We start from the raw sequence: 24,842 nt of genomic DNA, 5'->3' as shown, positions 1-24,842 counted from the left end.
TAAGCACTGGTTGCTCTAACCACAATTGCCCGTTGTGAACCCGACTGAGTACATACCTAACCCATTTAATTTGAAAATTTCTTGGCAAATGTGAAATGTGGGTTAACCCTTTTGTTTCAAGATGCTTATGCTCGGGTTTCAAATTTCCATCTACGCTCATTTCTCCTAGGGCATTATCAATTTCTAGGTTTCCAAGTTCTTGAATGGAACATTTGAAATGAGAGCGAATGTCATTTATAAGGAGTACCTTTGGAGGAATTCGAGACTGAGCACCGTTAGGGTCAAGTGATTCTGCAATTGCTGGTGTCAATTTGAAGTTCGGCGCCTTCCATTCCACACCTTTACCCAGCATTTTTGAGCCTCTCTTTGCCTTGGAGCTGCTGCTACCGGATGCCATTGCTGCTTGGTAAGTGAAGAGAAATTCTGAACAGATTCTTCGCTCTTAAAAAAAATTCGCTCGAAATTGCTTTAAGCTTGCTCTGGAATCGCAGAAGATAACTTAGCTCAAAGTTCGTAGTGAAGAATGAGATCAAATTTTGCCCTTTTTGACGAAACATTCGTCATAAATGCTTGGTACGACGGTAGATGAAATGACATGTTGTCATCCACTTGCTCAGTAGATACTATCAACTCGGTAACCAAGAGAAAACATTGATGTACCGACCTAACTCGGTAAGGTCACGAATCTACCTTGCTTGGTTGATATAACTCAGTACGTGAAACTTTATTGCATCCGACCGAACTCGATTAAGTGTAGGATCAAAGTGTATCTGGATACTATTCTGATCATCTTCCTTCTTTTGGAACTGCTTAGGATGATTCTTGGAGGATGCAGTTCCATACTTTCTTTTATGAATGTTAATTGGAAATGATGGAGTCACTCATTTCTTGAGTGACATTTCCATTGCTTGACTTATCTTGTTCGGTAGATTTTGGAATCCATTGTTGCTTCATTTGCTTCTGAATGTTGTCTGCTTTGATTTTCTTCTCATCTTCAATTCTTTCTATATTCATGCAATTTCTAGCTATATGACCAAGTTTTGTACATGTATAGCACCTTACAGTAGTGTCCTTCTTCCTTAGGTGATGTCTTGCACAGTTTATGCCAGTATGTCCATATTCTCCATAATAGTGACATCTGCACCAGGTGTTGTAGTCCCATCCAAATATGGCTTTGACAAGTTGTTCAGCTGGATTGAATGATTTGGATCTGCATTGGAATGCCTTGTGACCATGTTTTTTGCATTTGTTACAGTTGCTTTCAAATTTTGGTTTTTCCTTGCACTCATTTGCTTTGTGACCATGCTGATTGCAATTGAAGCATTTACCATTGAATTTTGCTTTTCCATTGCTCCAGCATTTGTTTGATGTATGACCTAACTTGCCACAGTAATTACAAGTGGGTTTTTTATTCCTTTGTTCACCTTGTTTGGAGGATTCACCTTCTTCCTTGTATCCAAGACCAGCTTTACCTTTATGTCTATAAAGATTTTCCATATTTTGTTGATTTAATTGATTCATATCTGCTTGGGATTTCATCATTCTTTCATTGACTTGCCTTTCAGAGATTAGATCATTTTCCAAGCTTTCATTGATTTGTCTCTCAGTTCTTAAATCATTCTGTAGACTTTCATTTTGTACTCTGAGAATCCTGATTTCTTCATTTGCATTAGAGAGTTGGTCTATAAGGTCTTCATGCTGATGGGATTGATTATGGCTTTTATCTTCCAGTTCTTCTTGTGCTTTGTTTCTTTGTTCCAAAACTTCACATAGCCTAATTGACCGTATTTCTTGCTCTCTTTTAAGCTTTCTTACCTCTTCTTGCAGAGATCCATTCTTTTCTAGTTCTTTGATTGCCTTGTCAGCTTCTTCTGAACTACTTGATGGTAACAAATCTTCAATCTTTTCTTCAACATAGTGATGGTCATTCATTTGTCTTGCAAGTTCCTTTCTTCTTTTTAGGGATTGAGAAAGATGCTCCTTTGCTTTTTTGAGTTGAACCATGGCCATTTCTAGATCTAGCTTTTCATTTTCAATAACTTTCTCCATTCTAAATATCTCCATAACTTAGATCTTTGCTCAAGCTGTCAAACTTTGTCCTGAAAACCAAAAATGCTCTGATACCAATTGTTGGAAATATTCAAGATATAATAGGTTACTGAGAGGGGAGGGGTGAATCACTAACCATAAAACTTTTAAGTAAATTCAAAATAACCATATACAACTTTTACTCATCTAGCCTGCTGCATAAAAGAACACTTAAACATTTAAACCATATATGCACAGAGATTTGGTGACCCAAAAACCTTACAAACAGAAAGTAAAACTGGGGTGGGGATGATACCCACAAAGCTTCGTTATTGCAGTATGAAGTTGGCCGGTTAAGGCTTACAATGATCACTTCTGGTGATCTGCCCTGTTAGGAGCACAAAGGATTGCTAGATCCACCTTGTTAGAGGATTTACAAACATACTTTATAAGTATGCACTCTGTTAGGAGATTTGAATAAAGACGGTTAAGTCTACCCTGTTAAAGGATTTACAAAAATGATTCACCTGTTAGGATGAACCAACAGATCAAATTACAACTTGACTGAGTTCTTTATTGTAGATCACCTTCTGTGATTGATGAAATCATTTCTGCTCCTGGTAGACCTTGCTGAGTATTCTTTTCTGCTGATGAATTCGCATATCATATCTTATGTCCCTCCTTTTTGCAATATTCTATATCTTGTATGTCTTTATTGTATCTCTCTATATATCTATTGAATGATATAATACATTACATATATATATATACCATTCCAATAATTATTTATGCAAGGTCGGCCAAACACAAGTGAACAAAATATAACTGAGTCGGCCAAATGGTAAAATAAACTCGGGTTCTTCGGATAGACTTGATGACCTTCTGATACACGGCATCCACTACGTTACTCGGCATCGTCATGCACTCGGTAGAGGTAGGGGCTCGGTTCATACTAGTCATACAACGTTGCCTGGAACTCGGTAACCATTGGTGACTTGGTAGATAAAGTGTCACTCGGTAGAAACTAACTTCTTCGATAACCTCTTGAGCTCGGTTATCACTGAGTCCTTCCTCACTCAGTCATCACTGAGTGCTTCCTCACTCAGTTAATACTGAGTGCATCTTTACTCGGTTAACACTAAGTGCATCTTCACTCGGTTAGAACTGTGTCTGCGATGCTCGGTTTGAACTGTGTCGCCATCACTCGGTCTGAACTGTATTACTCGGTGTGAATTGTATTACTCGATGTGAACTGTATTACTCGGTGTGAACTGTAAGTGTTGTCACTAATGGCAAATAACTTTATGCCAACAAACAGAAGCAACTGTAAAAAAAATGTTTTAAGAGAATTAAAAGGTGTACTTGGAGAAGCTATTTGTAGAGATTGGTGAGTTACTGTCATCATTTATGTCCCCCATAGACTAGAAGCTTAGTTCATCAACTTCAAAAACAGTAGCCTATCCCCATTGAGTGTACACCATGATGAGCATCTAAGTAGATAAAATTTCAAGGAAGGCTTCCTTTCATCTATTCTTGTTTTCAGACATGATAACAATTTTATGCATTTAAAGGCAAGGCCCTGAGCATAGATGGCCATTTGTGAAATTATCCTCCAACAACTACAGCTGTAATATCTCCAGTGAGTTTCAGTATTCCCATGATGACAATAGTAATACTTTCAATGAAATCAGGTGTCGGACATATACAGCCATAATAAAGCAAGATGAATATTAGTGGGAATTAATATGAAATTGAAACTCTGACACTGCGTGGATAGTGTTGGAGGAAGTTACACAACTAACTGGTAATGAAAATGAAGCTGTCAAGCCCTATCCTCATAAAGGATAATTAGGTTGCAATTCAAGCTATTATAGCCTTAACCCCCTGCAAAAAATCCTCGCCTGGAGATTGGAAGGAACTAGACATCAGTCATGAATCCAACCTCCATCTAGGGCTTGTCAATATGGTACCCCATCTTTGTTCAAAAAGTCCTGCCCACTAGACCTGTTAAGTGGCAGAGCTGAGAAAATCTAGCTTCCAAGGAGAATGAAGTCAGATGGATACAACCAAAAGGAGAATGGATGAAAATAAACTTTTGTGGGGCCTTGAGAGGCAATAGGGGGCCATCTGGTATTGGATGTGTGGCTAGAGATAGTAATGGTAATATTCTGAGAATGAAAGTAAAAAGAATTGAAGATGGAACTAATAATGTGACAGAAACTTTGGCAGTGTTACAGGCCATAAAGCTTGGAAAGAGGATGGGTGTTAAGCTAAGTTACCATGTTACCTCTCCCCCCCCACAACTCCCCACTGACCAGAAAAAGTTCAAACTGGTCCACGGTTCAGGTCCAGTTCGAACTTGGTTCAGGCAGGGTTCATTTTTTCCCAGCAGGTTCGATAGGGTTCGAACCGGGGCAAACTAACACCAAAAAGTTTGAACCCAATTCAAACTCACAGCAAACTGGGCCGCGCAGACGGCTCGAAAGTGCTTTTTCGGACAAAATTGAAATGTTGTTAACTTTTTTAGAGTCCACAACCCTAAAAGACTAAAAGTTGTTATGAAGAAGACGAAGAAGATGAAGATTGAAGAACTTAGAATATTAATGGTTTTTCTGATTTTTATTTCATTAGTTGAACAATGAATGATATTTATAATGTTTTGAATCTTTGATGTTGAAGTCGATTGAACTATATGATGGTATGATACTATGATCACTATGATTACAAGTTTAACTATTTATGGTGTTTTTGTTGTTTAAATGTGTTTATGCTACTATGCTACATTCTAATTTTAACTCATGCTTCATATATATATATATATATATATATAATGTTTAAATGTTTTTGTACTAACGAACCCAAACCCTTTTTCCAAAATTTTGACGAACTTACAAAGCCGTTCTTGAACTTCGAACTTAGGACCGAACCCAAACTGGCATCCTAGATGTTAAGAACTTGCATTAATAATGTGATTCCTTTGTTATCAATGGCAATTATAATGGGCACAATGCAAGCATCGCCTCAATAGAAATTTATAAATACCATTCAAAAAGAATTAGCACATTTTGAAGGTTTTAAGAATTCACATGGCAAACATCAGGGTAATGAGGGGGTGGATTCACTTTCTAAACGGTTGCTGACGTTTGAAATTGGGGAAGTAGGGAGGAAGATTTTCAGAATCTTCAATTAGAATTTGGAATCCTTACATACCCACCGGTCAATGATGAAAAGATAAAGCAGAGTGAATGTCATAATAAGTGAAAAAGCGTTGAAGCATGTGATACGATGGGTGAGCCTACGAAGGGCTTTTAAAGTGGAGCTTTGTTCAATTTGCAGTAATTGTGAGGTTGATTTGTGTTTTTCTCTGTGAAGCGGCAGTACAGATGGAAGCAACTTTATCTCTTGTGATGCCATGACAACAGTTTTTTTGGAGCACGATGGTGTTGTTGGGAAAGGATCAATGCCAAGCACAATTATCGTCTCAATATGGGCATTATCACCTTAGGTCTGGCATGGAGTCTTGTGCTAGCCAAAGATACTGAAATCATTAAATGGGTATTAAAATCGCTGGTGAATGGTGATATGCTGCTGGGTTTAGACTCCACCTTTGAGTGGGAGGAAACTGGTGTTGGTTTGATATTCGGAAGGGATTGAAAACCCACAGGAAGCAGAGGAATTTGGTACTGTCCTGTTTATTCAATCACCTGGATGACTAAACAGATGTGTATCATGGGAAAGTGCTTTAAAGATAGCACTCGGGAAACATGGTGAATAGAGGCTTCAAGCCATGACCATGGTGGTTGCACAGCCACAGGTGTCGAGGCAAAGGCAAACAAGGAAGACCAAGCGCGCGCATGGAAGAAGTCGTTAGGTAGACTCAGGCAATTGTGGTCTAGTTTAGGTTTTTGAAATTTGATAAAATTTCTGTTCTCTTTTTGTAATGGGAACTAGAAACCCTGTATTTTGAAGAGCTCATGGAAGTGCAAATTTAGTCTCATCTGTATATTTTGCCATATCCATGTCGATAGAGGAATCTGGGATCCCTCTTTTTCTGTGATGCATTATAGTGAAGTTGCAATTTTGAACTGGGATGGATCATGGATGTATGTTGGTTTATAAAGCAGACAGGGGTAGTGGTCTCTTGCCTACAAACTGCTAGTAAGGCGGACTTTTGGTAGGTTGGGAGGGTGGTATTAGAGTAGTTTAAGCAAGGCAGTTTAAACAAGCAATGTACTCTAGGCCTGTTCCTAAATATAAGGTAGGAATGACAATAAACACCATTTCATCATCCACACCAAAGATGTAATCATGTGAATAATAAATTACAACACTACAAAATATATTACAGTAAAATCCATATTGGTTACCCCAATTTTTCACCAGAATGTTAAATCTTAAGTTGATAGATTAGATTAAATAGAAAAGTATTTCAAGTATGAGCAAATAGAGAATACCTGGAGAGTTAAATTTGTTTGCACCAAGTTAAAAATCAAGTTGCTCTTTGGAGGAACATGTACAGCTAAAAAAATACAAAGAAATGGAAGCAAAAAATGAAGAAAACATCCTGTAATATAAGTTTCAGAATTGAAGGGAAATTGTCAATCACTATCAAAATCATAGAACCATAAAAAATAAATCCGGGTTTGAAAAACTGTAGACATATACATATCATTGCTCTTCAAGAGAATATGATAATATATTTCAGCTTGTAAAAGAATCAAACGAAGCCCATCATAAAATAATACAGAAGAAATTCACTTTCAGAATTTACAGAATCCAATACTATCTGCACATCAATACATGGTCAATTACTTCCATATGAAAACTCTCAGAAGAATCGTATGTATGAAATCTCTTGAAAAGAACCTTCCATAAGAAAACTGTGCTTGGAAAATTATTCACTCCGAAATATACCTGCCAATATCCTGGCTGAAGCAAGAAAAATAATGTCTAGAAGTAGTAAAGAGCCAACGCCCTCATTCATTCAGGGATATGGTCCTGTCCAGAAAATAGTAATCAAGGTTCAGAGCTATATTTCTCTAATAATGTTCATCCATTTATGCACTAATGCAATGCTTATGATAGCCAATGGCTCAATGCATTAAGAAAATAAGAATTAAAATTAGTGTATGGATTGTAAACCTTTGCAAAGATACACGAGTTGCAAATCTGTGTATTTTGGTGGGCCCTGTTACACTTTTTGTTTTGGAAGATACGTCGTCTACATCATTCTGTGAGTTTATATTCGGTTTGGTTTTCTCAATTGTATCTGCGAGGTATTGGAGGCCCTGCAACTCATGCATTAACAAAATCACTTCAGACAAAACTGAATACAGTTAAACAGCAAGATGGATAATACATCACTCCAGAACACCCAGTATTAAGTAGTGACAACATAGCATCAGTAACATCATAATGAAGTATTGTTATGCAGATCAAGCTTTAATCCCTGATTTACAGACTTCTGCAATTTAATGCAGCTAGACAGCATCTAGTATCAAATACCTAAGAATGAATATTAGCTTGCTAAAATTTGTTAGAAATAGTTACAATGCTGTAACTGCACCAACAAATGCAAAGGAAGCTAAGAAAAATATCACACGAATCATTTCCAGCCCCTTCAGGGTAAGCAGCAGCTTCAGAATGACTAACCATGGTTCATTTCCTTAACAGGCAAGACAACGCACCTTTAAACTTTTTTCCTCAGAAAACATTGGTGAAGAGCGTCCTAATTGAGCCTTGGCAGGAAAGTCCTGGAACAACAAATAGTATACTTAAAAATATTAAAATACAAAACAATCATCATCAGTACAGGATAATATGCCTTTACACGACATTTATAAAGAACAAACAGTGAATACATTGACTAGAAGAGAACCACTACCATCATGTGACAACTAATCATTAAGTTAGTCTGACCCTAAAAACAATAACTGATGACCTAAATGCTCAATAGTAAATACCATTGCAAATTAGATAATTAAAAACTCACTAGTTCTGAAATTCAACAGTCATGACAAAAAGGTAAAAAAAATCAAAAAGAACACGAGAAAAGAAGGATTTGATGGAAAGCTTGGAGCATTGCTGAGGTAATAATCAACATTTGAATATGTAAATATAACTGTGAAAACAATATCTATATGCAGCAATGAAGCCTTGAATCAGTCTCTATCAAACCACCAGAGGGCAAAGCGCTTAAAGGCCAAACCATAAAATCGATGTATAGATCCATTCTTTGAGCGCTTCCAACCTTGTTTTGAACTTGCATATCTCATGCTGGATCAAATATCTGAAATAGTACTAATTTATAAATACATCAAGTGCACTTGATAATTACTAACTGGACAGCTTGCTTTTGACATAAGCCTGCTGTCAATTCATTGGGTACAATCACTAACAGTTGAATTCTTGTTTTCCATGCCCATTGAAGGTTGATTCTCTTACTAAACTAAAAATTGAGCAGAAATGCTAGATTTTGGTCACTTTGAACCACACTGCTGGTAGCTCATGCCCACCGCAATAATGTTCCCACGAGATAATAACATTTTAAAGTACAGCATGTAAAATAGGTCCTTAATGCATGACTAGGCACTAAAAACAATCAACTATAATTATAAAAGATAAAAATTAAGACAGTTGTTATTTGCAAGTAACAGCATGGGTCTCTTGATTATAAAGAATATTGTTTATCAAAGACATTTGACCTTCAGCGTAATCATTTAACTACTGCAATACATGGGATGACGGTTGCATTTTACTTGGATATTCAAGTTACCTTTACCTTATTTGCAAACCGATCACACGCAGATAGTAGTTTCATTAATTATATAGGTAAAGAGGTAACCTAGTAAGGTTTTGAATGAAATAGGTCAAATTGCAGAGACGTCTCAGTAAATATTTCCATGATAAATGGAAAGTACTGATGTGGTTCCTTTAGATGTCCCCTTATCTGAAATAAGATTTAATAACAATAACTAATAGTAATAATAGTAAGATTTAAACATAAATATAATAAATAAATATATAAATGAACCAATAAATTATAATAATATGATTACAAAACAATTTTGGGAAGTCTCTGATAAAGACTGATGTCCCCATCTAAACAAACATTAGGATATTCATGAGGCACCAATGGAAGACTTAGTCAAATTGACCAAGTCAAAAACATCTATTGACTTAAAGTAATGATGAGAATAATCAAGATTATATGTGACAGAAATGCAGTCTATAAAGGAAGACGGTCATTACCTTGTTTAGTGTCAAAATTTTAATACCAGCAATTTAATTTACACTTTGTAATACCCAGTTGACTGAAATCCTTCCATGACTGGAAATCTTTTAGAACAGTACTGTCATTGCACAGAAATCCTTTAACAGTGCCCTCACATCCTTGTGAACATTACAGGCCACTACAAATTTATAAATATTACACACACCCAATCTTTTCCGCAGTAGATACAAAGCTGATAGAACGATATACCTTCCCATTAGAGTAAAAGCAATATTTCCATGCCAATACGCTAGAAATAGGGAATACGCACTATACAAAAGAGATAAACTAATCACCACTAGACACAACATCAAAGCAGTAATTCCTGATGTGATTGTGCACAATTTTTATCAATGCTACCAAGGAATAATATATTATGAGATTCGTATTGCTAAAAAGAGGAATCTAATATAATATTGATACTTCATTTTTAAGGTTTAACGGAAACCCCTTTATATCAAAGCTCAGGCTGACGCAAGACAAGACTATACAGATGGAATTGCGGCACGTACTGGAAGTAAGTAGACAGCAGAAGCACGTTGAGGACGATTAAGCATCAAAAAAATATCAATTACTGTGATGAGCAATATAAAGTATTCATTATAGTTGTTACATTATCCCTCTATCAGCATCACCCTGGGAAAGATAATTAATTAATCCCGATCAGAAAAATAGATTACAAATCACCTTGTTAAAATTGGTCAATCAATAATGAAAAGATTAGTTACTGAAGGGGTATAATTAACAAAGGACAATGAAGGGAGCATCTATTGGCAAGATATATAATTCTCTTCCCTTCCCCTCCATTCGACCACCACCGGCAGAACGATACATCGAACAAGACACCATCACATTCCGTAAGCAAGGAAAGGATTGACGACCGAGCCTGACAGAGGAAGAGATGATATACGGTAATTGCAATAAATATTTAACAGTTCATTTACATAACCTGTGATCTCTGGATCTCGTCAAAATAAAAAGGTACTCTTAAATACAGCCAGTTGATTTCCTTCCCAAACTACAGTGTGCTTGAAATATGCTTTCTTTTCAGATTTAAATTAACTTCCAAATTTGCCTTGTGATTCATCAATTTGTCTCATGGTAGGAATTTGTTTATGCATGCGTAGATAAACTTCACAATAAACATAAAGGCAAAACCTTGCAGGAAATCGTGTTTTTCTCACAAAACTATTATTGAGACCCCTAGCTTAATTACAAGAAAACTTATGTAAGAGATGTTGGAGTGGAGTTGTCGTTGCACCAAAAAACCAATCTGTCAGTGCCCGATACAACCACTCAACTTATTGTACATAGGAGGCGGTTAAGCCTTTGTCACGAATCCCGAGGGGAGCGCATACAATTTTGCCAACAATCTCCCCCTCAACGTTATCTGAGGGTTTGAGGATTCGAACCTGTGACCAAGCTCTAATACCACTTGTTACAATGGCGCTGCCGTTGCACCAAAGACCAATATCTCAATGCCCGATACAACCACTCAACTTATAGTACACAGGAGGCAGTTAAGCCCTTGTCACAAATCCCGAGGGGAGCATTGAACATTTTGCCAACAATAGAAATATTCAGAATTTATTTATGAACATACCCCGAATTTATGCCAACTACAGTTGTATCATTTCTAGATATATAAAGAAGATTTTCGCTGGTAAATCAGTGGGGTGGACTGCTCTTTCTTATTGCAGGCTATAGCTTTGCTTCTAGAAGTGGGACATGGCTCTTGGTTGAAGATGGGCATTTGATTACGTTTCTCATTTCTTGTCTAACTCCTGGTGTGTAAATCAAAACATCTCTGTTGGTGTATGCTGCTAAAGACATCTTCCTACAAGAGATAATAAGGCATAAATATAAAACGTATAATGGAAGTCTATTATGGGTTTGTGTCAAAAACAAAACACTTTGGGGTTTCGTCCTGTACCAAATCTTAGAGAGAACAAATAAGAAAATCATACACATTGACTGCCCCTTCCTTCCCTTTGAATTCCTTAATATTTTGTTCCCTTTCAAAAAGCTGTGATTGCCAAGATTTTAGGTGGTTTCCATTTTCAATACCCACCACGAATATTTCACCTAGTAAAGAAAACATGGGTAACTTCAAGTTAGCCCCATCAATGACTAAATGATTAAATATATTTGGATTCGAACTTTAGCATTTTTGGCTCTTTTCAAGAAGGCTAGGAAAATTCTTCTTGAAATATTGTCATATGGAAAAAGGCATCACACTCCTCCCTTCCCGGGATTGCTGGTCCTCAAGCAATTGTAAGTTGGGATATTGCAATATTTCTTTTCCTTCGGAAATTGCATCCTCAACTAGTAAATCTTTCCATTTTATCGAGTATTCCTGGACCACCTCATCCCTCAACTTCCTCTCTCTCCAAGCAGCAATACCTTCAGGTACTAACACCAACTTCCCTTCTTCATCCAAAGGCAGCAGTTCTAGAGATGCAACTGTATGTTGACCCAATGCCTTCTTCGAGCAAGAGCATGGAAAACGTTATGAAACCTAGACCCCCCAAAAGTTCCAACTCATATGCAACCTCGCCAATCTTCCTAAGAACTTTGTAAGGCCCATAATAGTGTGGCTTTGACTGCATGTATGGTTGTAGACACAAAGTTCCAAATCTTACATGTTCTCTCAATTCTATGCCTGTCAGCATATATATTTTGTTGATTCTATCCATGTTGGATGTTATCTTTTAGTGCCTTGTGAAAATTCTAATAACTGTGAATTGTTTCCTTCGCATAACGAACTGTACGTGTGAAAGGTGCTATTATAACTAGAGTTCCATGACTACAAGTCGCCTATAACTCGGCAAGGTTGACTCGACCCGTGACTAGCCAATGACTCGACAACGATTTGACAAAGTGGAAAAATAGAGATTTTTTTACAATTTAAAACTTGTTTCATACACCCATTATTGACATCAAATGTTCCCAAATATGTGTGAACAAAAATGAGTCTATCGCTCAGGCTCAACCTCAATCTCAACCTCAAAGTAGTTTGTCTACCTCCTACAAATGCGACTGAGGTAGGTCCTAGTTGACTGACAAGCCATAGTCACAACCTCATCCTCAACCTCTAATAAAACTTAAAGACACTGTAACATCATCAAAAAGAAGTCAATTTGATCACATACATCCATCACATAAGTTGTAGCTTAAGGAAATAGAAAACATAGATATTCAGAATGATAAAATGTTTGTCTTTTTACAAAAATAGCTCATTGTTTCCAACAGTTGGGTCATAGACCACAGACTCGGTGAACATGGCATGACCCTCCAAGTCATGGCAAGTCATACAGGTCACATTCTATGACCTGTCAACACATGGCAACAAGTCATGAAAATCCATCTAGCACTACACATCTTCTTAACCACACTACTCGAACAACTCGCTGCAAGTTTTGGAACACTAATTATAACATTACTCACCTAGGTGAAGCCATTTACAATTTTTGCTTTCCCATTCATTGATACTTTGTACCTACCAGTCAGAACAACTCGTATTGAAACATGTCAAAAAATCAATTGTCTCAATCACTACAATGGCCTTAGGTAGACCAAACCAGAACACCTCTCTAAGAAGTAAATCGGCGACCCAAAGTGCTGAAAGATCTATAGCAATGGCGAAGAAATGGAATTATTTTGTCAACTTGTCTACAACTACAAATATACAATTGTTTCCCTGAACTCATGGAAGTCTTCTAACAAATCCATGAATATTCCTTCCCATTTTTTGTTCACGTATAGGCAATGGCTAAAGAAGGCCTGAAGAATGTGTATGCTCACTTATTCTACTGAAATGTCAAACACTCTCTGACAAGTTACAACACAATGTCTAAGATATTTCTAAGAGAATCTCTCACACACCTGATAATATATTTTTAAGGAACCTAAATGACCTGCTAGAGGGATATCATTTAATGGCGTCATAACCTTGTCCTTTAATTTAGAACCAGGTACAAGATAGATTTTGTTCTTTAAAAAATCACACATTTACCACAGAATACCTATCATCTTGCACCTGTCCATAAACCAAATCTCAAGGAAACGTGTTCTTAGAATACTTGACCAGCAATTAAGATTTTAATTCAGCTGAAATCTCAATGAGAGCACATAGGGTGGATTTCCTGGAAAAAGCATCAGCAACAATTTTCTTTTCCCCTTTGATGTAGTCACATCAAAAGTGTTTGTCTGAATCTTGCATACCCATTTTTGTTGTCGTTCATTGAGATCTTTTTGTTCCAAGAAATATTTTAGACTATTATGATTAGTGCTAACAATAAATTTTGCACCGACTAAATATTATCTTAGCTAGCACATGCATCATAACTAGCATCTCTTTATCGTAAGTAAAGAATGACCTCTCTAGATCTCTAAGTTTCCTAATCTCGAATGCAATGGGATACCTAGTTTGCATGAGAACTACACTAATCCTTTTCTTGGTCCATCCCACTCAATAACAATCAATTGTGTGAAGCCAAATAGTGCCAACATTAGACAATTGCTCTTGACCTCCTTGGGCTTTTCAAATGTCACAATTTCTTGATCAAACCAATGAAATGCTCCTTTTTTGTAACATTTGTCAAGGGTAATGCAAACTATGAGAAGCCTCGCACAAATCTCCTGTAATAACACCACAAGCCCAAGAATCCTCTCAAATAAGATATGTTCTTTGGAAGTGGCCAACCGAAAACTACTTGTATTTTCTCTTCATATACCTTAACACCACAGCTCTAATCCCCTGTCCTAAGTAAAGAATCATAGTCATTTTGAACTCAAATTTGGAAGCCTTCACAGATAGCAATTGCGTCTATGATACTTACGACTACATCCAAATGGTGTAAATGTTCATCCCACATCTTGTTGTATATCAAGATATCATCAAAGAAAACCAAACTAAACTTCTACAATTGCTCACAGAAAGTGTGATCCAAGCAAGATTGAAATATTGTTGGTGCAGTCATGAGTCCAAATGGCATGAGAAGAAACTCGAAGTGATCGTAGTGACAACAAAAAGAAGTCTTATGTACATCTTCTTCTCAGATACTAATCAGATGATAGTATGAACAAAGATCGATTTTAGAAAAATTCATGGCCTTATGTAACTCATCTAGAAGCTCATTGATCCTAGGAATGGAGAACCTGTTCTTTATGGTTCTCTTGTTTACAACTTTGTACTCAATGCACATGCGTAGCTTAATGACATCCTCAAACCCGCACACAATTGGACAACTAGGAGGAATATCTCCAAAAATTGCCCTATGCTTATTCAGCACTGTCTGAAAATCAACATGATATTGTGGTTCACTATTACAGGAAGATTTGGTGGATACAAAACACTAGGTAGCCCACTCCACATCATCATGCCTGAATAGAGCCTTCGTCCTCCTTGCTGAAACCACTTGTAGATCACTATCTGCCATATCCTTAAGCATAGTTCATCAACCATGAATCCCAACTGCATCTACTTGAAGTCCTAAACATATCATTAAAGTGACTATTCCTAATATAGCATCCACCCTAATATAGCATCCACATTGCTCAACCCAAGCACAAAAAGCTCCCCTGTCAATATGTACTATCCAATCTGCATATTTAGTTGAAGCACAACTCGCTTGCAACTTAGTGGGAAATCATCTACACCAATAGCACTGAATATATCACACTCTTCAACCTAATGTCCACATTTACTCACTAGTACCTCATCAATAAAATTGTAGCTCCAATGTCCACTAAACATATCATATGATGTTCCTTAAGGACACCTTTCAACTGGAAAGGACGGTTGTGAGGTACTCCAAATAAAGTGGCAATGCATGGAGTCTCTTTGACTACAGTATCCTCCATTTCTATTTGTTGGGGCTGAATCTCTTGTGCAACATCCTCATCATAATGTCTTCTTACTCATCCTAATCCTCATCGTCACAATGGAGCTCAATGAGGGGTACCTTGCCTTTTCCAAGGCAACATGACCCAGTTACCACAATTCCTTGAAAGAGAACAATAATTATCTCCTCCTCAATTCAACTCTGGATTCTTGTTCAACTTGTGAAGGCATGTTCTTTTACTGATTGAAATTCATTTTCTTTTGCTCGTTAAAATTTTCTTATCGGATTGTCATCAGCTGAAATCTTTCTTTTGTGGCTGAAAAGAGGGTGTGTCTTCCAAGTCAAGGGCTAATCCAATTGCATAATCTAATGAACTACCCCTATGAGCCTCAACCAAACACTTCAATTTGTCATTTATCCCTTCGACAAGGAGCTTGTGACTCTCTTTTTTGTGGCATATCAGGAACCATTACAGAAACCTTTAAAAACCCATTGTCGTAAGTTTCCAATTATCAAAGCGAGTAACCAGCCTTTTCACAAATTCATTGTATGAGTGTACCATGGCATGATCTAGGGATACTAATCCATAGTGCCACCAACCATATGCTACTTCCTCTAGGTGCATGGTAGCAAACTATATTGTATTTTTCTCTTCAATGGGCTTGCATGCCAAGATAGTGTCTAATTTATGAACCCATAAACTTGCTAGTATTCCTTTGGTCACATTGAAGGCTAATATAGAAATTTTATTCAAAGCATCCTTATATTACATAGGCTGAGTGTCTTTCCTTTCCAAATGGTTTTTATCATTGTCCGTACGCTGGTTCATGAACTGATCTAAGTTCATAAGCTGCTTTACATCAGCTATAAGTTGCATGTATTCATCTCGAGCCATCATAATATCATCTTTGATGTGTGTCTCTTCTTCCCTTGCATCTTGAATTGGTTCCCTTTCAATTTGACCGGGTAAAAAGGTGGGACATAATGTTTGGTCAGACAATATTGAAACTTTTATGTCTTGGTTCCCAAGTCTGGCTTCACTTCTGTTGTCTTAATTACTAGACCTAGTGTTCCACGGGGATGCATCCCTTATCATTTTCAAGTCGTACCTGTTCTGAGGATGAAACAAGGATGCGGGGACAGATTTTTGCTGTTCCCAAAGGCGTCCATTTTTCGCCAAATCCGAAAACGCCCACGAAACGGAAAATTTGTTTTTGCAGGGAACTTGGGGACGGCCAGCAATATCAGAGATAGCTTTGTCATAGCCCAACCGTCCCCGAAACTTCTGGTCGTCCCCTCCAGCCATCCCCAGAATCGTTGGCTAAGGAAAATGGACATGGTCTCCTACGTGTTATTTTCTGAGGCCATCTAGGGTTTGGGCGGATGGTAAAAGAAAAACTGAGGATTGCTTTTGCATTTGAATAAGCCAATGGGGTTGTTATTTGTCCTATATGAGCACGTCAGCTCTTGGCTATCTAGGTGGATGCACAAGTGGCTAAATTCCACTCCATGCCATGTGTTGGGCATTGATGAAGATTCCTTGGCAGTGCAATTACATTCAAGAAGGGAAACTGACAAGAAAGGAGTTAAGAAGTCATCGCAGGAGGAGGATGGTATGGAGGTATTTTGCGAACATCTAGTAATCTATTTTTCTGGTCTAACATAGGAGCCATGGCGTATAGGATGGAATCCTCACAGATTAGCAGCCTTGACGTGACTATAGAATGGTCTTGGGGCTTGAAAGTGTGTACTATCCCTAACTAGATATTTGTCGATTTCTCTTATAAACAAAATAATCAGAACTAAAACCTTGCAAATGTATTTCAGCACAAACGAATTCAGTATAATAGCCGACAAATGTTTAACCAGTTTCTTCTTAATTATAATGTTTAAACTCAGATATAGGCAAATGGAATACAATACGATGTTTAAACCAAAAGATTCTTCACCAATTAATAACCAATTCCTTTCAAAATAATATTCAAGATTTCAGGCATATAGAAATGCATTACAGACTTATAATGTTAAAACTAGAAACTTCCATACAACTCCGCAAATAAATTATTGCATCATACAACAGCAATACAATAACCAGTACAAAAGCCCAATCCTAAATACAGATTTGATAGTCAAATTGGAATGCTAGAATAAGAACCTGTAAGTGCGAATGAAACACCTAAACTGATGTTTCCCAAGACAATGGGTTTGCATCCATTGTCTGCTAGCATGAGGGGCTACGTCCTCCAACTAGCTGAAAGTTGAAGCTTTTTAAGACTCTCACATGAAAGAAAACTGAACTGAATAATAAAATCAAGCATGCCCAACAATGAGCCTCTTTCCCCCTTTAACACACAAACCAAGACTCTTCGGCTCTTCTTTGGCTTTCGTCTTATTCCCTTGTGGCTCTTCAACTCCTAAAAGGCATTTCGTCTTGGGCCTCCTTGACCCTTTGTCTTTTCTATAACATTAAATTGACCTTTTAACATTTTGAGTCTATGTCTCAAAGTCAATTTTAATATTATATAGAATAAGACTTCAATTTTTCTAATGTCCCAAAAAGGGAAAATTACAGAGTGTTTCAGCGATGATTAGGAATTGACAGATATTTTATTATATCGTGGTTGTAGAAAACATGTACAAGAAAAGAGGATCGAGATCAGGCAGCCGCTTTAAATCAGACACGGGAATGAGCCAAACTTTAATGATCACAGAGTCAGCATGAGTTCTACTGCAAGGCATGTGCAGGTGTGGTCAGATTAGAGGGCACCATTGAACATAGCAGACGAGGTGAACTGACCTACTAAAGGGGGCCTAGACAAAGACTAGCAGACGTGAGGAACTGCAGCTACAGATGCCTCGTGGACATACAGGCTAAGACAATACTAGGTTGTGTTATTTGTCTCTCTTCCTTGTCATATTATGTCCTGCTGGAAACCATAACATGCTTATTTGGAACTAAAACAAAGAAAATTGTTACTATCATTCACTAGAATCAGCGTGTCCATTACTAATGGAGTAGTTTCTACAACTGGTTACTTCTATTTCCTATGTACCAAGTTACAGTGAATTATAGACCAATTTTAGATTCAGTACCCATTCAAAACTGGCTATGGACAGTTATAGTGCAATAGGATAATTCTCAAACACAACTTGGGGTGAGGCATTACACAAAACACCCCCAATTTGATTTTATTTTAAATTTTTGTTGTATGTGTGGGCCCCTAGTTGTCTTGAAGACATAATAAAAATATGCAAACCATATTCAGCCCATTAAAATACTAAAACACTAACTCTTCTACTCATTTTTAGATTTGACATACTTGGTAAGAGGAAGAAAAAACAACATAGAGCAGCAGCAGCAGTGAGGAAAGATTGCATTTAGTATTTACTACTTACTATTTTAGTTGGACTTCTCTTTATTTCATTCTGATTTCGTTCATGATACTTGGAGCCTTTAGGCATTTTGATTTTTTTTATATATTTATGTGATATTGTTATAATGGAAGTACTTAGAATTTGTCATTTGATAATTTTCTATGTATTGATCTTTTAAAATGTCTATGGTAAATGGTTTATCAATGTTATGATATGCATATTTGAATTTTGTCTCTATATATATAAAAAATCCTCTATGTTTTTAATCGATGTCCCCTGAGGTCCCGTCCCCTAAATTTTGACTTTGACACATCCCCATACCGGAAACATGTCCCCTTCCCCTAAAACATTCCCGTCCCAAAAACTCCATGGAGCATAGACTAGACCTTCTTGATCATGTAAAATCAACTCTCAGTTGTCCCATAACTGTGAACATTCTATCATGTTATTGTTGCAACATTTGCTACTACTGTTGAGCAAAAATTATCAGGAATCATTGAGTTGATTATCCATAACCCTTGGCGGAATTTCGGCTCTTCTTTCTCCCATATCTTTTTCAACTGGGTTACTTCCAATCCCTTCCACTTGCTGTCCAAATTGACTTCTTGTGTGCTTGAAATATGCTTTCTTCTGGGACTTAAATAAACTTCCAAATTTGCCTTGTTTGAATTCATCAATTCTGTTTCATAATAGGAATTTGTTTATACATGCATAGATAAACTTTCATACAATAAATGCAATGACAGAACCTTGCATGAAATCATTGTTTTTCTCAGGAAACTATTATTGAGACCCCCAGCTTAATTACAAGCAAACTTACACGAGAAATATCCAGAATCTATTATTAAAATACACAGTATTTATACCAACTACAGTAGTCTTATTTCCAAATATACAGAGAAGATTTTTGTTGAAAATGGCCTGTGCTGCTCTTTCTTGTTGCAGGCTGTAGCTTCACTTCTAGAACTGGGGCATAACTCTTGGTTGAAGATGCGCATTTGATTAGGTTGCTCACTTCTTGTCTAATTCCTGGAGCATAAACCCAGACGTCTCTGTTGCTATATGCTACAGAAGTTTTCTTCTTCCCACTGAAGATGAAAAGGCACAAATATAAGCCATGTCTACAACTCTATTCTGAGTTTGTGTCCAAAACAGAAGGTTTCCGGGGTTTCGTCCTGAACTGAGTTTCAGAGAGAACAAATAAGAAAATCATAGACATTGAATGCTCCTTCCCTTTGAGTTCCTGAATAATTCGATCCCTTTCAAAGAGATGTGATTACATAAATAAAGAACAAGATTTTAGGCAGTTTCCATTTTCAAAACCCACTATGAACATTTTGCCTAGTTCAGAACTCACACAATTTCACTAGCCCCTGGAATGAGGAAAGCTAGAAAAATTCTTCTCCAATTACTGTCATATGGAAAGGGACATCAGAGTGCTATAAACATTACATATATGCATGCCTTGTAATAATTCATATGCTAAATACGACTGGATACTAATAAATAAGTCGCAAATAATTACTTCAAACTGGTCACTAAACTGATATAAATGTATGGAATGTATATATGGAACTTCAAAATCTATGCATTTGATTACATCAATTATATTTATGATGAGCTGTTTATGCATTGAATATAACTGCATTATATTAACAAACTGCATATTGTCACCCTAAATCAGATCTATATTGATTACATATGGGATCAGGGCTTTGAATACTTTATTTGCAACATATATTTATGATGTAAAAGTGTATTTGCCAATATAATTAATTAACCATGTGTGGGATGTTCAATAGTTGTAACCAGGGGCACATGCACCAAAGTTCCTGCCTTCATGATTTTATAGTTGATTGAAGTAGATTTTGGTTAAAATATAATGTATTTAATTTAATAAAATAACAAATAAATAGTAATGAAAAATATAACATTATAGTGCTAAACTAAATTAAATTACGAGTATAGTTAGTATATTATTAAATTATATAACTGCAATGATGTATATTAATTAAAATAGTAAAAGAATATATAAATAAATATTATAGTATCATGCTAAATTAAAATTAGATGACATCCTAAAAAACATTTATCATACCAAAGATATTTATCAACTAATTATACATGAGATATAGATAAAATTGTATAATTTTTTTTAAAAAGAGTTAAATTGATTAATTTCAATTATTAAATTGTTTGAATATCTTGTTCAAGTGATAAATTCATCCAATTGTAGAAGCTGGACAATATTCTTAAGGTTAAATATAATGCATTGAAAAAAACATAAATTAATTTAAAAATAACATTTATGCTTTAAAAAAACCAAACACACTTATAATAAATAAAGTTGATAATATACCAAGCTAAATAATTTGAACTTTATTAAAATTGATACAAAATTAATATTATGTATTTTAAAGTATAAATTAAAAATATCAATATAGTATAAATTATATATGTTAAATAAATGTATATTCTGATAAAATTATATATATAAATAAAAAATAAAAGAAAATGTATTAAAAGCATTGGTTTAGATATGTAAAAATAAAAATAATTAAATTCTAATTTAAAAATAAATATGAAATTAAAATTAAAATAAATATGAAATTAAACTATATAAAAAATAATTTTTGAAAATTGACAATTTAAAAGAGTTAAAATGTCTATATTTGATTAAAATATCTATATTTGAATAACATTTTACAAATTACAAAGATAACCATCAATCAAAACTAATTGTCTTTTTTTTTAAAGTTTATCCACTTGTCACAAATGTGGAAAAGATAAAATTGAAATTAATGCATTCATTAATAGAGGTGTTAGAAAAATGTTTATTTAAAAAAAAAGTTTATCCACTTGTCACAAGAAAAGATAAAGTTGCAATTAATGCTTGCATTAATAGAGGTGTTGAAAAAAATAATTGTATTTTTTATGAAGAAAATTGAATTTTTTCATTGCCTTTTTCATCATGAACCAATAAATTTTTCAAAAAATTGAATTTTTCAATTTCAAAAAAATATGCAAATTAATAAACCTTTTGCAAACATTGGTATATCAATGAAATTTTTAGATTATAGAACTAATATGGAACTTGGTGATTCCATTAGTTTCCTGCCAAAGGCAAGAACTAATAAGGGGCAACAATGAGGCCTCACCAAGTACACCACCTCGTGAAACATGAGGACCACTGGGATAAGAGAATACTGCTCTTGGGCCTAGGTTTCAGGTAAGGGCGCCCTATTGAAATCCTTCCACCAACTCAAGTGGGAGAATTATTGTAATAACTAAGAAAAGTATCCTTAACTAGATGAAATGAGTAAGATGGAGCAATGGAGGGGAAGTTGTAAAGGTTATGAGAGTTAAGTGCTACAAGTAAGTTTATTCTATAATCCTGCATATGCATTATGATTATATTGTTACCTAATCTCCAGGTTAGGATTGCATATCCCCTTGCATTAAGAATTTGTAAAGCTTGAGGTGGATTATATTACACAAACAACATAATTAGAGTATATATAGGTGCCTGGTGTACACAAACACAGACAAACATATATATATATATATATATATATATATATATATATGCACGTATTCCTCATTTGGTGATTGCAGGACTTATATTCAAAGCACAATGGATGAAATATCTTACTTGGTAAGACACCCGTCTAACCCTAGTTATTGTAATTGTGTTTGTAGGTTATAAACTAGGCCAAATTCTAGAAGAAAGCATTACCTTACTATTTAGCACGTGTGAAGAGCAATGGATGAAATCAGTTGAGTCCATCTACAGGCACATCCACTGGAACACCCGTGTGCACAACTAAACAAAATGGGACTCTTGTTTGAGAAGAATATTGTTTATCAAAAACATTTGAGCCTGAGTTTAAACACTATATGGGATGACAGTTCCATTCACATGCAAGATCAAGTTACTGCACCTTATTTGCAAACAGAGCATGTTCATGTTGTAGTTTCATAAAAAAAAATGGAGATGGAGATGTCTAGTAAGATTTTGAGTGAAATAGGTCAGATGGAAGACACATCTCAATAAATACATCATGAGAAATGAAAAGTAGTCATGTGATTACTAATTTAGTAATTCAGCAACAAATAAAATCGATTGAGTCCACCTACAAGTGCATCTACTGGAACTCTCGTGTGCACACCATGAAGAGTTCAACAGACACATGTTCATTTGCAACCACCAAATATCATTGGCAGCATTTTGAAACACTTACAAAGAAGGGATTCCTCATTCAAAAATCAGAGCTTAGATACAATTGTGTGGATAATTTCTCTCTACTTCAGTAAAGAAATGCCATTCACAGAGCACTTTCATGTTGTTAAGTTATTTTTTACCAGGTATGGCACATTCAGGACTCATTTGCAAGGTTGTCAACGACCCAGGGTGATCCAATACATCCAAGGGAAGAAGGGAGACTTGTACATAGATCCAAAAAAACATTGCTATACATCTAATCCCTACCAGCTAGCTCGTTTGTATACATGTAGAGAACAGAATTTAAAACTATTTCGCTGCAGCTTTCTACTATTGTTATATTTAGCTTATAATGGTCATTTAAGTCATTTAGTAACTTAGTTTTAAGTAAATTCCAATTTTGTATGTTGTTTAGTTGGTTTTTAGTAACTTCTTTTTGTGTCTTTAGATCAAGGTTGTTTATCTTATGGAAAGGTAGTCTGTAATCTCTTATTTAAGGAGTATTCCTCTCCTTTGTAATTAATCAATCATCTAAATTATTTTATGGTATCAGAGCTTGGGTTTACAGAACCTCGGATACAGAGTAGATAATTACTGTATGGATCTGCCCAGTGTTTTTTGAATGGTTTTCTAAAAATTAATAAAAATCAATCTTTTACCTAGAAGGTTTTTTTTATCAATTTTTAGAAAACAATAGTCATCAGGTTTTTTGTACAAAAAAATTTGTGGTTTTTGCTAAACGTATTGTCAGAAATTTTCAGAAGCTTCCTGATCATTTTTTTAAAATTTATCAAAATCATATAAGTGTAGAGTTTTTTGCGAACTGCTTTTCTTCCAGCATATGGTCTGAGTTTTTGAACAATTTTTTTTTTTAAATTGGGGGTGTTGCTGTTTTCCTCCAAAGCAAGGAGGGTTTTTTAACTGGTTTTTCGACAATTTTTTGTGCAAAATCGTGGATTTCAGAACTGTGAAGACTCATGTGATTTTTTCCACAAAATTGGGGATATTCAGAATTTCCGTACATTTTTTTACACCAGATCATGGGTTATATATATAAATATATATATATATATATATATATATACACATATATATATTGTCTTCTTTTTTGCGCCAAGGTATCCCCGTGACCCAGTTTAGTGCCCAACCTGTCTTAACTTAGTCTTTATATATATATATATATATGTATGTATGTATGTATGTATGTATGTATGTATATATATATATATATATATATATATTGTCTTCTTTTTTGCGCCGAGGTATCCCCGTGACCCAGTTTAGTGCCCAACCTGTCTTAACTTGGTCTTGCTGCTAGGTTGGTGTGAGGAAGGGGCAAGCTGAGGATGTGTTTTTGTATATCTATATGTATATGTGTGTGTGTGTGTGTGTGTATCTATACACACACTCAAACCCAAATTTCAAGGGCAAACAAATTTTACCCTTACTCTCATACTGGACTCTCATACTCATCCCATGTCTGACCTGTACATGCAACTTAGGCTCTTGAGGATCAATCAAAGCTCTCTACAGAAAAGGCAGGAGGCAGTCTTTGACCCAACTCTCATTTGATCATCAACCGCTGCAGAAGAAGGTTTTTTGTTGCTTCATTTCAGGTTTTTGTTGCTGTGCAACAGCTTTTAATAAGTTTTAGTTGTTTCACTCTAATTGTTGCATAAATAGTCTTCAAATATAACATGACAAATTTTCTATTGCTACAGAGCAGTTTTCAATTGCTACATAGGAAGTCATTAGTTGCAGTATACTAATACTCAGTTTTGATTGTTGCACAAGTACCCAAACCCACATACCCAAGGGAAAACAAAATTTGCCCTTATTCCTGTACCAGAATCTCATATTTGTACCCATGTCTGACCCGTAATGGCAACTTAGGCTCTTGGTGGTCAATCGAAACTCTCCTCTTCAGAAAGGGTAGGAGGCAGGCTTTGACCCAATTCTCATTTGATCATCAATCGCTATAGAAGAAGGTTTTTTGTTGCTTCATTTCAGGTTTGCAATTGCTGTGCAACAGATTCTAACAAGTTTCAGTTTTTGCACTCTGATTGTTGCATAACTAGTCTCCAAATATTGCATGACA

General features: G+C 35.7%; 1 protein-coding gene across 5 annotated transcripts in view; it reads right to left on the bottom strand.

The window, feature by feature from the left end:
• LOC149532672 (uncharacterized) overlaps positions 1–24,842 on the bottom strand; it is a 71,981-nt gene that overhangs the window by 6,239 nt on the left and 40,900 nt on the right. For 2 of the 5 annotated variants that reach the window (XR_016358162.1, XR_016358161.1), the window contains 3 exons: positions 7,716–7,781; positions 7,171–7,316; positions 6,943–7,026 (listed from right to left, as the gene is read on the bottom strand). Coding sequence is in view for 2 of the 5 variants with exons in the window: in XM_089807721.1 (XP_089663847.1) it covers positions 7,005–7,026; positions 7,171–7,316; positions 7,716–7,781 (234 nt within the window). In the remaining 3 variants the exon portion in view is untranslated. Of the gene's footprint in view, positions 1–6,579; positions 7,027–7,170; positions 7,317–7,715; positions 7,782–24,842 lie in introns of those variants that run through there. The other 3 variants (XM_089807721.1, XM_089807720.1, XR_016358160.1) reach the window with 2 other exon arrangements.

This window comes from Cupressus sempervirens, chromosome 10, assembly GCF_028749045.1.
Source record: "Cupressus sempervirens isolate cs-2001-9-10 chromosome 10, ASM2874904v1, whole genome shotgun sequence".
NCBI lineage: Eukaryota > Viridiplantae > Streptophyta > Pinopsida > Cupressales > Cupressaceae > Cupressus > Cupressus sempervirens.
Note: the sequence above shows the minus strand (reverse complement) of the source record. Positions and strands in the feature narration are given on the sequence as shown.